The sequence below is a fragment of the Nicotiana tabacum genome, chromosome 8 (genome assembly GCF_000715075.1).
Source record: "Nicotiana tabacum cultivar K326 chromosome 8, ASM71507v2, whole genome shotgun sequence".
Lineage (NCBI taxonomy): Eukaryota > Viridiplantae > Streptophyta > Magnoliopsida > Solanales > Solanaceae > Nicotiana > Nicotiana tabacum.
The window spans coordinates 4979602-4994241 of record NC_134087.1 but is presented as its reverse complement, the minus strand read 5'-3'; the positions used below and the strand labels follow the sequence as shown (position 1 = coordinate 4994241).

Here is a 14640-nt window from a genome sequence, read left to right as displayed (position 1 = left end):
TTTGATTATCATTATTACTTTTTATTTTATGCAAAACACTTTGGATAAATCTATTTGCTAGTGATCCTAAAATATAAATTTAAATACTAATTCAAATTAAATTTTGGGTTAAACTTTAAAAATAGAGATTAGAGTTGTATGTAATTGGTCACGTAAAAGCCGGCCAAACTACTCCTACTACTTACTTTATCTTTTTAGATGACCAACTTCACCAAGACTTAGTCATGTTCCAAAGTTTATTTTGCAACTTTAGAAAAATGATACTTTTTTCAAAAAATAAAAATAAAAATGTTACAATGATTAAACTAGGAAAATGAAAGACATTTAAGGGTGTGTTTGGTATGAAGGAAAAATATTTTCCAATTTTTTCATGTTTGGTTGGTTTAAATGTTTTGAAAAACATTTTCCTTATGAACCCATTTTACTCAAATTGGAGGAAAATGTTTTCCTTAGTTTTTTCATCTTTCGGTTTACAGGTTCGAAATTTTAAAAATTCCTAAATTATGAGTTTGAAAGTTTATGTGTTTGAAAGTTTACGGGTTTAGAAATTATAAAGTTTACGGGTTCGAAAGGTCACAATTTCAAAAGTTTAGCGGTTCGAAAGTTTTTGACATTTGTGGGTTCGGAAAGTTGTTGGTTCGAAACAACCTTCCGAAAGTTTATGACTTTATGCTTATTGTATCTAAATTATTTATGAATACTCTTGAGAAGTTATTTTACTTAATTTGCGTACCAAACACCGAAAAATAAATAAAATTACTACTTATTGAAAAATATTTTCAACGAAAAATATTTTCCGTTATACCAAACACACCCTTAAGTGTTATATTTGTACAATTGAGAGAATGAAGTAGAGTAGTAGTGAATAGCATGTCGTAGTCAAAATACAAAGCAACAGCCTACATTTCTTAAATACACTTCCATAAATAAATAAATAAATAAATAAATAAAATTCAGTAAAGGGACAAAGCCCCGTAAATTATATAGTATGTAATACTTTACTGAAATAATACTGAAACTGGTTTGAATCTTTCTTTCAACACAGAGAAGAAGTCTTTTTTTGGCCTAAACCCAAAATCCTCTCCTCTTTGTCCCTTTCTCTCTCTTCTCTCTTTCTCTCTCCTACATTCTACATTGCGCGATCTCTGCAATTCCGAAGCTAATTTGGTCTTTTTAAACTACCTGGGCCTCTCTCTGCTTCTATATTTCCTTTTTCCATCTTTGTTGACTTCAGGTGCCCGTTTCTTCTCATTGTTTTTATCATTCAAGGAAAAATGTATGAATTGTTTGAGCTTTTTATATGTTGGATCAATTGTTTTACTAGTATGTTAGATTTCATTTTGTCGGTTAATTTTTTGTTATGTTTTTAATTTGTTATATTAATGTGCTTAATTAGCTGCAACTTAGCTGAATTTTTGCCCCCGTTTGGCCAGACATTTTGGCAAGTTTTTTCCAAATTTTTTTTGAAAACATTGTTTGTCCATAGATTAGTGATCTGTTTTTGAAAAATTTCTGAAAATATTTTTTAAGTTTTCAAAATCTAGTTTATGATAGATTTTGGGTGAAAATCAAGTTACTACTCACAAAACTTCAAATTTTTTTCAAATAAAATGCATGTCCAACATAATTTCAACTTCCAAAAATTATTTTTCAAAACTACTTCAAAAATTATTTTTTCAAGTTTCAACTCAATCTATATCCAAACGCTAGCTTTATGTGAATTTTTTTCTACTTTTTCTTTATTTGCTTTTAATTTTTGATTTATCGTATTCTGGGAAAATGAGGAGATTTTTGCAGCCATCAAGTTGGGTAAAGTGGATTTTGATCGTTTCAATTTTCCTATTATATTTATTGATTTTTTTTTGGGGTTGGTCAACTTTAAATTTGTTTGTGATTTGGATAAGAAGCTAAATCTGCGGTAATTTTAATTTTCCCTAGATATGCTCTTGGAGGTCTTTTTCCCCAATTTACTTCCTAAGTTGACTAAAATGTCAATTAAAATTTTTCTATGCAATTGGATGGGTCTTAAACAATAAATAGCATTTTTATAGGGATGTTATTTTGTTGAATCTTGGTGTCACTTACATTCTGCTGAGATTAATGTGTGCTTTTGAGGTTAATGTATCATCAGGAATGTTGTTTGCTGGAATTTTTCAGCTTTTGAGTTATGGGCTTGGCCTGTCTATTACTTGTTTGCACTTGTGTATTGTATATTATATGAGAATCAAGTTTTTCGATTGACAGCTCAAACCTCAGGGGGAGTTGAAGAGGGGCTGATCCCATATTCAGTCGAGCACGGTTCTGTGCACGAGGATCAACCCTTCAATTGTCCTGGTGAAAGCAAGCGATAATTCTTTTTTAAACGTATTATGTGGGTGTGCGACTGATTTTGGCTTTCACTGGGAGGAAAAGAATGGCACGAGGCAGCAAAAGGGCAAAGATCCAATGGAGCAATCTGTATACATTTGGTTGCTATAGGCCACGAACTGATGAGGAAGAGGGTCCTCATCAGCTAGGTGCCGGTTTTTCACGAGTTGTCCATTGCAATCAGCCCTATCTCCATGAAAAGAAACCTCTTAAGTATTGCACAAACTACATATCTACCACAAAGTATAATTTCATCACATTCCTACCCAAGGCCATATTTGAGCAATTTAGACGTGTTGCTAACTTGTATTTCCTCATGGCTGCTATTCTGTCAGCCACGACGGATCTTTCTCCATTCTCACCTATCAGTATGATAGCTCCTTTGGTCTTTGTTGTTGGGTTGAGCATGGCGAAGGAAGCATTGGAAGACTCACGACGGTTCATACAAGATATGAAGGTCAATCTGCGAAAAGCTAGTCTACATAAGGAAGGTGGTGCATTTGGTCCCAGGCCATGGATGAAGATTCGTGTGGGAGACATTGTGAAGGTGGAAAAGGATCAATTTTTTCCGGCTGATTTACTTCTTTTATCATCCAGTTATGAAGATGGAATTTGTTATGTGGAAACTATGAACTTGGATGGAGAGACAAACTTGAAGGTAAAAAGAGCTTTGGAGGTTACCCTACCATTGGATGATGATGAGGCTTTCAAGGAATTCAGGGCTACCATAAAATGTGAGGATCCCAATCCTAACCTTTACACTTTTGTGGGCAACCTTGAATATGATCGTCAGATTTATCCTCTTGATCCTACTCAGATTCTCCTCAGGGATTCAAAGCTTAGGAACACGGCGTATGTCTATGGAGTTGTTATATTCACTGGTCATGACAGCAAAGTTATGCAAAATTCTACGGAATCTCCTTCGAAAAGGAGCAGGATCGAACTACAGATGGACAAGATAATTTACATCCTCTTCAGCCTCCTTGTCATGATATCATTTATCAGTTCCATCGGCTTTGCCGTAAAAACAAAATTCGACATGCCGAACTGGTGGTATATGCAGCCTAAGGACAAGAACAAGAATACAACTGATCCAGACAGGCCTGAGTTGTCAGGCATTTTCCATCTGATCACTGCACTAATATTATATGGTTATTTAATTCCTATTTCCCTCTATGTTTCTATTGAAGTAGTGAAGGTCCTACAGGCATTGTTCATAAACCAGGATATTAATATGTACGATGACGAGACAGGAACTCCTGCTCAAGCACGAACATCAAACTTAAATGAGGAGTTGGGACAGGTTGATACCATCCTCTCGGATAAAACTGGCACTTTGACATGCAACCAAATGGACTTCCTAAAATGCTCCATTGCTGGTATTGCATATGGCACACGAGCCAGTGATGTAGAACTTGCAGCTGCAAAGCAGATGGCAGAGGACCTTGGTGGGCAAGATCTTGAAATTTCACAGAGACGGTCATCAGAAATTGAATTAGAGACGGTTGTCACTCCTAAAAATGAGATCAGGCCTGCAATAAAGGGGTTCAGCTTTGAGGATAGCCGACTTATGAAGGGGAATTGGACAAAGGAGCCAAATGCAGATGTGATCATGCTATTCTTTAGGATACTTTCACTGTGTCATACTGCGATTCCTGAGTTAAATCAGGATACTGGCAGCTATAATTACGAAGCAGAATCTCCTGATGAAGCAGCATTCCTTATTGCAGCTAGGGAATTTGGCTTTGAGTTCTGTAAAAGAACTCAAGCAAGTGTTTTTGTACGGGAGAGATATCCTTCTTTTGAAGATCCCAATGAAAGGTGAGACTGCCTAAATTGTTGCCAGTTGTTTCAAGAATGACACTACCCTTGTAGTATATTACCACTTACTCTTGATCTGCTATCTTTAGGGAATTCAAAGTTCTCAATCTACTGGACTTCACCAGCCAGCGGAAGAGAATGTCTGTTATTATTCGGGATGAGCGGGGCCAGATTCTTCTCTTGTGTAAAGGAGCAGACAGGTCTTTTTTCTTTTGACATTTTTTAAAGTTAGTCTCTATTTTGTATCTACTTGGGTATCCAGTAGTAGGTCACTGAAGAGGCTATTGTGCAATAAAATATGCTGTTAACATGCCTGTAAATTCCAGTCAGATCGTCTAGTTATTACTCTCCATTACTGCTTCCCCGCCCTCTCCCTTGTATCGGGTGAAGTTCATTCCTTTTAATAGTTTCTGTTCCCGAATTTTTTATTTCCTAGACCATCTCTTTGTGATGAGACCTGGGACAGGGCTTTGATAAGTTTTGTGATTGTTGAATGCATGAAAAAGGAAATTCTAAGTTCTTATTATCATCTTGCCTTGGCTAATTGTTTAGTCATAGATGTGGCGTATGATGACCTTTCTGATGTAAAATTTTGGATGATATGCTGTTTTTTGGATTATGCAGCATCATCTATGATAGATTAGCAAAAAATGGAAGGAGATTTGAGGAAGCTACCACAAAGCATTTAAATGATTATGGGGAAGCAGGGTTGCGTACTCTTGTGCTTGCCTACAAAAAGCTGGATGCAACAGAATACTCTGCATGGAATGAAGAGTTTACTAAAGCAAAAGCTTCAATCAGTGGTGATAGAGATGCCATGCTTGAACGTCTATCTGACATGATGGAAAAGGATTTGATCCTTGTTGGTGCTACAGCTGTGGAGGATAAACTACAGAAGGGAGTATGTACTTTATGCTCCTCAAGAATCTGAAGTATATCTATTCTGACATAGTAGCCTTTTTTGACTATTTCACATCTATCCTTTTCATCAGGTTCCTCAGTGTATAGATAAGCTGGCCCAAGCTGGTCTCAAGATATGGGTTCTGACAGGTGACAAGATGGAAACAGCCATCAACATAGGGTCTGTCTCCCGCTCAGAGATATATCGTCTGCCATCTCTTTCTTACTTGTTTAGTTATTGGATTTGAGCTGATAAAATACAATTCTTGTTTCCATGTAGGTATGCATGTAGTCTACTTCGGCAAGGGATGAGACAAATATGTATAGCGACTATGAACGCAGACTCGGTGGAACGAAGCTCGGAACGGGTTGGTCATTATAAAACAAGTTTATTAAGTTGTTACTTTTATTATGATTCATGTCCATCTCTTTATTTATTAGAATTATTCACGGCCATCTCAATTGCTCTTTCACTGATCAGGCTATAAAGGAGAACATTTTGATGCAAATCACAAATGCTTCTCAAATGATCAAGCTTGAAAAGGATCCACATGCTGCATTCGCCTTGATTATCGATGGGAAAACTCTAACATATGCTTTGGAGTTTGATATGAAGCATCAATTTTTGAATTTAGCAGTCGATTGTGCATCTGTCATTTGCTGCCGAGTCTCTCCTAAGCAGAAGGCCTTGGTAAGATATGTGAAATCAAATTAGCCTTTTCAATTCTAGTCCAACTGTTCATCCATGAAATTGGTCATATGTACATTTATTTGTATCAATTTGGATCTCAGGTTACTAGATTAGTAAAGGAGGGAACTGGAAAAACCACCTTAGCAATTGGTGATGGTGCAAATGATGTTGGGATGATCCAAGAAGCAGATATTGGAGTTGGCATTAGCGGTGCAGAAGGAATGCAGGTTGGTGATAAATCTAGCTTGGCGATTTGGTGTTCTTAATATACTAAAAGATTTTTACATTTTCCTTTGGACAATTTTTTTTTAATACTGCATTTAAAAATTTGTTAGAGAAATAAGATCAAAGGGGTGCGACACATATACATTTTATAGTATACAAGCTGATTTGAAACAACATGATACTGGGTTCCAGGATTACCAAAGTCAATTCCTTAGTGCAATTTTGTTCCCATACTCCAAAATTTTTCGGTTTATTTCTGTTTGACCAAAAGTATTAAACCTTTTGTTAAACTAATTAAATAGGAAGATACTGGGTAAATCCTAGCTAAACATAATAAATTCTAGATCTGAAACGTATTTGTACAAATAACGTGAGATTGCGTTAAAACCAATTTAATACAATACATTAAATGATAAGCAATAAATACATTAAATAGCAATAAATGTAAATAGAGAGAACGATTCAGCCAATATTGAATAAGGTGGATGATTCCTCTTTCTGACAATGATGCAAGACAAATGGATATGAGAATATCGGGAACTTTCTCGAATCTGATGCGAGAAATATGGGATAAACAGCAAATCGAATCTCTATGGAAAGGCAATATTTGTATTTTACTAGAGAGTCAACTTTTCATAAGAGTTCTTATCATATAGAATATTACATGCCCCTTTTCTTCTCTCTACCTTTCTATTTATATGAGACATATTTCTTACCTAACATAAAGTACAAGTGCATAGAATATTCCCCTGAAATGTCTTGCTACAAAACTAGCCGTTATGGCCGGCCTGAGTGTTCGACCTCGCCCCGGTTACTCAGCTCGCCAATAGGTTCCTTCCATCTTGAGTACGACCTCGGCCTAATCGTCTCTTAGTAATCTATCTGTGAGCAAGATTCCCTTGGTCAGATTTCGACCCATACAATTTCCTTATCATAGGACCATAATGCATCTGTATTCATTTTTATGGAATCTCTATATATGTCTAAGGCGTATAGATTAACTATGAAAACCAGGGCCTATAGCTGACCATTTGATAATGTGTCAAAAGACCACTTAAAATCTTAAGCAGTAACAAAACCTCAGGCCTAATTAGCCCAAAAAAATGATTTTTCTGGAGACTTCTGGAATCACTACTCTTCCTGTTGAACTGTAGAAAAACAGTATGTCGAGAACCTTTCGCCTGTTTGAATTTCTTGCCAGAATGATCTGACAAGAAAAGCAGAGTGCATTTCTGAGATATTTTTTGTACGCTTCTACTGAATATATATCTCCCAGGGATAACCTAGTATCATCTTTCGTAAAAGCTAGCCAGATTAACATAAGCCGTCTGATCCAAGGAACAGTAGCAGCTGGGATGGAGAATCTTTCCTAATTGAGGAAGATGATCATAAATCTATTTGCTTAGTAGATTGCTGCACATTGAAATTCACTGAAAAATAGTAAGTGATCTCATCGGAAGATATGTTATGTCATACCAAACACACCCTAAATCACCTGTCTTTGTCAAATTAGCTCTGGTCATTTTAGATCTCCGGTTGATTGGTGAGAGAGCTAACATATTTAACTCAAATGGTAGAATAAACACTTTTTCACGATGTTTTTCAAATAATTATACAACTGTAGATTTCATGTTACTTCTGGAAAACAAGTACGAGTAATGTATTATCTCCATGTAATAAATTAAGTCTTGCATTTCCTTGATCTATGTAAGTTCAAACTACAAAGTAACAAAAGCTTTTATGTTCTATTCCCTATGGCCTTGGATGAGGTTTCCCTGGTTTAACTTGCTACCTGTTGTCTGCATAGATTGATTAGCCTAAGTAGGATCTGGAGAATATTTTCTAATTTGGAAAGATAACCTTAAATCCAATGTCCCAAGTAGATCATTGCTGCATTTATAAGTTAAAAGGATCAATAACAACTCATATTTGCTTTCCAGTTTTTTATACATTAACTCACCCATTTTTAAAGTTTGGGATGCCAGATTACAATGATTGAGGAATAAAACAAGGCTACTATCCTCTGCAAGCATATTTTGCTCTTGGATGCTGTAATTCGGCTTACTTGATTATCACTTCTTGCAGGCTGTGATGGCTAGCGACTTTGCTATAGCACAGTTTCGGTTCTTGGAGAGGCTTCTTGTTGTACATGGGCATTGGTGCTACAAACGAATTGCTCAGATGGTAATAACTAGGATTCTTTTTCATTTTATTGATTGAAAATTATCGAAATTTGGATTCTTGACATAATTCCCATACTTGTCATGTTTCATCTAACTTGCTGTGCATTCTGCATGCAGATATGCTATTTCTTCTACAAAAATATAGCATTTGGCCTCACACTCTTTTACTTTGAGGCTTTTGCGGGCTTTTCGGGACAGTCTGTCTATGATGATTCATACATGATTCTGTTCAATGTGATTCTTACCTCACTGCCTGTGATCGCGCTTGGAGTATTTGAGCAAGATGTGCCTTCTGAAGTTTGCTTACAGGTGAGACTATTCTCAATACCCTCTTTTATAAGATTGCAAGGTAACCTCCACTGAACAATAGTAATTTAAACCGTAATGCCCTGTGCAGTTTCCAGCACTGTACCAGCAAGGGCCCAAAAACTTGTTCTTTGACTGGTATAGAATATTTGGTTGGCTTGGCAATGGTGTCTATACCTCCCTCATTGTTTTCTTCCTCAACATTATCATCTTCTATGATCAAGCCTTCCGTGCTGAAGGCCAGACTGCTGACCTGATTGCTGTTGGTACTACGATGTTCACCTGCATTATCTGGGCTGTCAACTGCCAGATTGCACTCACGATGAGTCATTTCACATGGATACAACATTTTCTTATCTGGGGAAGTATTGCTACTTGGTACCTATTTCTTTTGATCTATGGTATGCTAGCACCAGATTATTCTAAATATGCCTTCAAAATCCTTGTCGAAGCTCTAGCTCCTGCTCCAGTGTACTGGTGTACCACCCTTTTAGTAACTGTTGTCAGCACTCTGCCCTACCTTGCGCACATATCTTTCCAAAGATCATTCAATCCGATGGATCATCACATTATTCAAGAAATCAAATATTATAAGAAAGACGTTGAAGATCATCATATGTGGAAGACAGAGCGGTCTAAAGCAAGACAGAAGACCAATATCGGGTTCACAGCTAGAGTAGATGCAAAAATTAGGCAGTTGAGGGGGAGGCTGCACAAAAAGTATTCCTCAATGGGTCCCCAAATTGAGTCACCGCGTGCATAGCTGTGCGTTACTGATTTTCTTTTATTTTTTTGGGATTCTCCCCCTTGACAAAGCAGAATTTAGGGTTTTTGCCATTTGCAATTCTTTTGCTGGCCCTTTTTGACTTGATTTGTAAAATTATTTGTGCAGTATAGGGAGCCTCAGTTGAGGTCATTCGTTAGTTCCAAGTTAGTGTGCACATTGTATTGTACTGTATTCAAGTACAGTTTGGGAAAGTAGCCAATACATAGTTTTTTTATTATTCTCATATGGTTTGTATACTCTTTTTTCAAACAACTTCTGGATGTTGATTCCCTTGAAAGATAGTGCTATATTCAGATCTGGCTATAGTTCATTGTTTCTTTATTTTACCTGAAATAACAGATGATCATATACATTACCAGTCAAGTTCGATCTGTTCTTCTGATCATAGTAATATTCTCCTCTTTCGTTGGAGCAACCTTATTCTTTGCTTATTGTGGTCATAATTATATTTCGTCCTTTTAGTTAGATTAAACATATATAATCAGCTCCTAAGATATATATTACAGTTTAGTCAACCTGAAATACCTTAAAGTGGCAATTTAAAAAGTTGTTGAGCTTACAGCCTACCTCATTGACTAAGCTTGCAGTGCGATTGCGACTCTGGAATTTGGTTCTGTTGGGTAATCTTTAGCTAACAATCTTATCAATATTTCATATCAGACCTAGAGATTGAGCCAATGGGCCATTATTTTAGGTTGAACCAAACTACCCAACCACTCTTATTTTTTCGGGGCATTTCGTAAAAATAGCACGGTATAGCCAGTTTTCGGACTGGTCATTCAAAAATAGTCAGTGTTTACCAAGTCAATGAAAAATAGCCACTATTTTACTGCAACAGAGACCGGTCCAGCATAATATATTGGAGTTCAGTGCACCTGTGTATGAACTCCAGCATATTATGTTGGACCGGTATACTTTGCTGGCTCCAATATAATATACTGGAGACTTGAGCACTGGTGCTCCAAACTCCAGTATATTATGCTGGACCGGTATACTTGCTGGAACTCCAGTATATTATGCTGGAGTTCTAGTGTATTTATGCTGCAACTCCATCATATTATGCTGGAGTTCTAGCATACTTATCCTGGAACTCCAGTATAATATGCTGGAGTTCAAGTATACTTATGCTAGAACTCCAACATAATATACTGGCGTATTTTCCGGGTTTTGAACAGTGTTTTCGATCAAATTTATCTTTACATGAAAAGTGGCTAAATTTCAATTACTTTTGAAACTCGGCTATTTTTGAACGACCAGTTGTAAATTTAGCTTTTTTTAATTTCTCCCCATTTGCATTTATACCCGCTTTTTGGATCACGTTTTAACTTGTGCCCGCTTTGCAAAAAAAATTGCAAACGTATCCATTTTTTCGCGTAACTTCAGCATACGGGGCTGAAGTAGCAAAGACAATCACGCAAAACTTCAGCATTCTAGTAGACGGGCCTGAAGTAGCAAAAATTGTTGAACCAAGTGTGTTGAAGTTTTTGTTTGTAATTGCTGAACTTAAGCATAGCAGCTGAAGTTTTGTTCTCTATTTGCTGAAGTTTTTGTTTGTAATTGCACTAAATAAACTGAAGTTTTTTTGTCTTGGATTCATTAGTTTTGTCATTAAGCTTTTTCAAAATCTTCAGTAGAAGATGCTGAAGTTATTTAGTTCATTTATAAAAACTTCAGCACTAAATAAGCTGAAGTTTTTTTTGTCCTGGATTCATTAGTTTTGTCATAAAACTTTTTCAAAAACTTCAGCAGAAGATGCTTAAGCTATTTATTTCATTTGTAAAAACTTCAGCACTAAATAAACTGAAGTTTTTTTTTTGTCCTGGATTCATTAGTTTTGTCATAAAGCTTTTTCAAAAACTTCAGCAGAAGATGTTGAAGTTATTTAGTTCATTTGTAAAAACTCCAGAACAATATAAGTTGAAATTTTTGAAAAAGCTTTCTAACATGCTAGATAAATAATCAGATTGCCAATAGTATCTAAACCATACATTTTGGAAACAATAAACGTGAAAAGAACAGAATTACCATGAAAAGAATCACTAAGTGTGATCTTAAACTTCCCGTAGTGAAAATATTCACAAATTATTGTCTACTAACTTACGTAATTATTTATAATTTGTTTTTAAATAATCTGATAAACATACTTATGACAATCATCCAATGAATTGAAGTTTCATAGCAACACCAACATCAGCAGAAGAAAGAAGAAGAAGAAGAAAACGAGGAGGAGAAAGGGGGCTAAAGTTGTTTAAAAAGTGGGTACAAGTTAAAACTTTTTAAAAAATGGGTATAGGTTAAATGGGGGCGACCAAATAGGGCGCCCCGTGCAATTTCTGCTATTTTTTCTACATAACCCTTTCTTCTAATATACATAAAATAACATCCTTTTATTAATTGGGGTATTATCACTTTTAGCACACACCAGAAATTATTTATATTCTGTAGCCAAAAAGGTGTATAAAAATTATATAATTTTTGTACAAAACATACAAAATGTATACATATGAAAAAAAAATATTTTTCGACTACTATTTTGAGAGCGACTATACATTGTCATTTTCCCTTTTTAATTCACCATTTGTCTACATTATTCCGGCAAGAGGTCTCGGTACTTAATGACTAAAGAGAAAAAAACATTGATACTATATACATAAACTAACTTTTTTCGGCTTAGATATGAACCTTAGAACTTATCTTCACCTATTTTTTTGATCATTAAGCCATACCTTATAATAAACTGGAAATGATACTGGATAGATCTTTTCAAACCACTATTTTTATTTGAATCCTATTATGAAAGTTTTGGGATAATGGCCCCGTGTTAGAATTTTAATCCACGCTAGTTAGAATTTTAAAGCACGCTGGTCAGAATTTTGAAGCACCAGAATATTCAGCTATAATGGGAAAAATTCTGATGATCGGTTAGAATTTTGTGGTCAGTTGCAAAAAATATGGCAATCGTTAGATTTTTTGTGCAAAATTAATGCAACTATCAGAATATTGGCAAATTACCATAAAATTTGCTCAAGAATTTTTGATTAGCATGCTTTAAAATACTAATCGAGACTATTTTCTCAAGATTTTGTTTATCGAGGTTAAAATTTAAACGGTAGCACCGAAAGATCCTACTTGTGCAAATAAATTTTCCCCACACTAATATATATATATATATATATATATATATATATATATATATATATATATATATATATAATTGTATTTAAGGTAAATATCTATAATTTAGAGAGATTTTAAGGTTTGTTACTTGGCGGCTAAGTCACTTTTTCTTATAAATGGAGGGGTTCTATTCCATTGTAATTCATCCCAAATCAATAAGAATTCCCTCTCCCTACTTTTCTTTGCAATACTCTTCTTCTTCTTTTATTATTTTATAACACGTTATCAGTACACGACTCCAACCAATTGAGTAGAGGCTTTGGGATACGTGCATGGTCCTCAACGTATACATTATATTGAGCACAATGATTGTCAATTATTCTATGAACCTCCCTCAGGAATAAATTCTGGATATAAGTTAAGTATTTTACCTTATTTTTCTCTTTTAAATTCTTGATATTCTATAATTTGATTTTAAATACAAGCAAAGATAATAAATTTTGGTTATAACTCTAATAGAGTTGTAGGAAATTATGACCGCCCGAAGTGGTAAAATTTCTATGTCTTGCCATGATCAAATTCATGTATGATTGTGAGCATAAAAAGTGCAAACCCGTCCCATTGAATTTGCTTCATTCTCGTTTCCTTAAGAGAATATGATAAGTTTGAAAGAAGACAAGATATTATCATGAAGGTATCAATGGATGTGGACGTGGCAATAGACAAAATTATAATCGTCATCATTGTGGTAATGAGAACAATAAGGATTCTCAAAATAATCCTTCACTCTGTGAAATTAATATTTGTCATCAATTTGATATGAGATATCGTAAAGTACATATAGATGTCTATGGTCATAATGTGAATGTGATAACATGTGATTTATGAGTACATATTCATTCTTGGAAGAATATGAACGTGCTAGCGGTAGTGAATATACCACACTCACCTTTAGATGAATGTTTGAGATGAAATAAGAAAATAATTTCATTATTATGGCATGAATTATCATTGATCATATACATATTGTAATTATGCCAAAATATTATAGCAATGTGATTATTACAGGACAAAAGTAATGCAAGTAACATATCTTGACTATAATGATTTTGACCATGATCATAGAGGTATAACTTTCTCCTTGAAAGAGATATTCACCATATCTGATAGGTGTTGATGAATATGTGATAGTACAAAATTAATTGAGAGCTCTGGAAGAGCCAATCATACTATTTTGGAGAAATAAAATTGATTATCAACAAGGTATTGTGTCGTAGTAAGTCTCAAAAAAACTTATTTAGTTTCTAAAGTATTCGCGAAAGCGATTGGTTATATTGAGACTATAAAAATGGTCTCATTCACATGCCATGTATATCACATAAGATTAATTTGTACTGCACAAATAAAAGAATGCCACAATAAAATAGAAGTTTATTGATATAAAAACCTATATCGTAATAAACTTGGAGATTATTGGTAATTGTACACGTCATGGTGTAAACCTGAAGTTTATCAATGTTGTTAATTTATGCAGTTGGTATAACTACTTTAGCCATATCAATCTAAGTATGATGTGCAAAAATAAAAGAGAATTAAATATTGAAGAACTAAAAAGTTCTTTACGACTTCTCTTATATTGCTTGTTCTCATTAATTAATAGATCAACTAAAATTGGGATTGAATCCCATGAATGCTGGAAATATCAAAAGTAAATATGGGCCAATTCACCTGCCATGTATACCTCATAAGATACATCTATGAAATGGTTACATGCGTAATTATTATTAATCCGCAACCTGATGTTTGCGAGGTAATTTGCTCAATAATTTAATTTCAAGCATAATTTTCATATTTTTTTTATTCAAGACATTTCATCTTGACAAGTTGGTTTACATCACAACTAGTTTAGCAAAATGATTTATTGAGTGCCTCCACTTAATAGCTAAACTATTTCTTATGAGAACAAAGTTATCTATATCAGTTTGATATAAGTTATATCCGAAAGTATATTACATTCTTCATTTACAAGTTGTTTAGGGTTAGGATCCAAATAATTTCATCTTTTTCTTATTATTATTAATGGGCGGCGTATATTTTGATTAATACCATAACACACAAAGGTGAGTTTTCAAAGTTGAGGAAGCAAGTTAGTTTTTCTAACATGAGGGGGAGACATCATAACTGTTGAGAAAAAGTTATGTAGAATGAATTATCATTTGTACATCTGGATCCTCGAATAAGAT

The 14640-nt window shown here is 34.7% G+C and overlaps 1 protein-coding gene across 2 annotated transcripts; it reads left to right on the top strand.

The window, feature by feature from the left end:
• The first annotated feature begins 1011 nt into the window (after positions 1-1011).
• On the top strand, positions 1012-9585 carry LOC107796705 (putative phospholipid-transporting ATPase 7). 2 transcript variants are annotated; one of them, XM_016619498.2, is made up of 11 exons: positions 1012-1234; positions 2245-4188; positions 4278-4388; positions 4813-5089; positions 5181-5269; positions 5369-5456; positions 5570-5779; positions 5881-6006; positions 8090-8188; positions 8305-8496; positions 8585-9585. In XM_016619498.2, the coding sequence occupies exons 2-11, from the start codon at positions 2414-2416 to the stop codon at positions 9254-9256; spliced, it is 3639 nt and encodes a 1212-aa protein (XP_016474984.1). In that variant the 5' UTR covers positions 1012-1234; positions 2245-2413; the 3' UTR covers positions 9257-9585. The 2 variants fall into 2 exon arrangements, with proteins under 2 accessions (XP_016474984.1, XP_016474985.1); XM_016619499.2 differs by having other exon boundaries at positions 1014-1234; positions 2257-4188.
• Positions 9586-14640: the final 5055 nt, after the last annotated feature.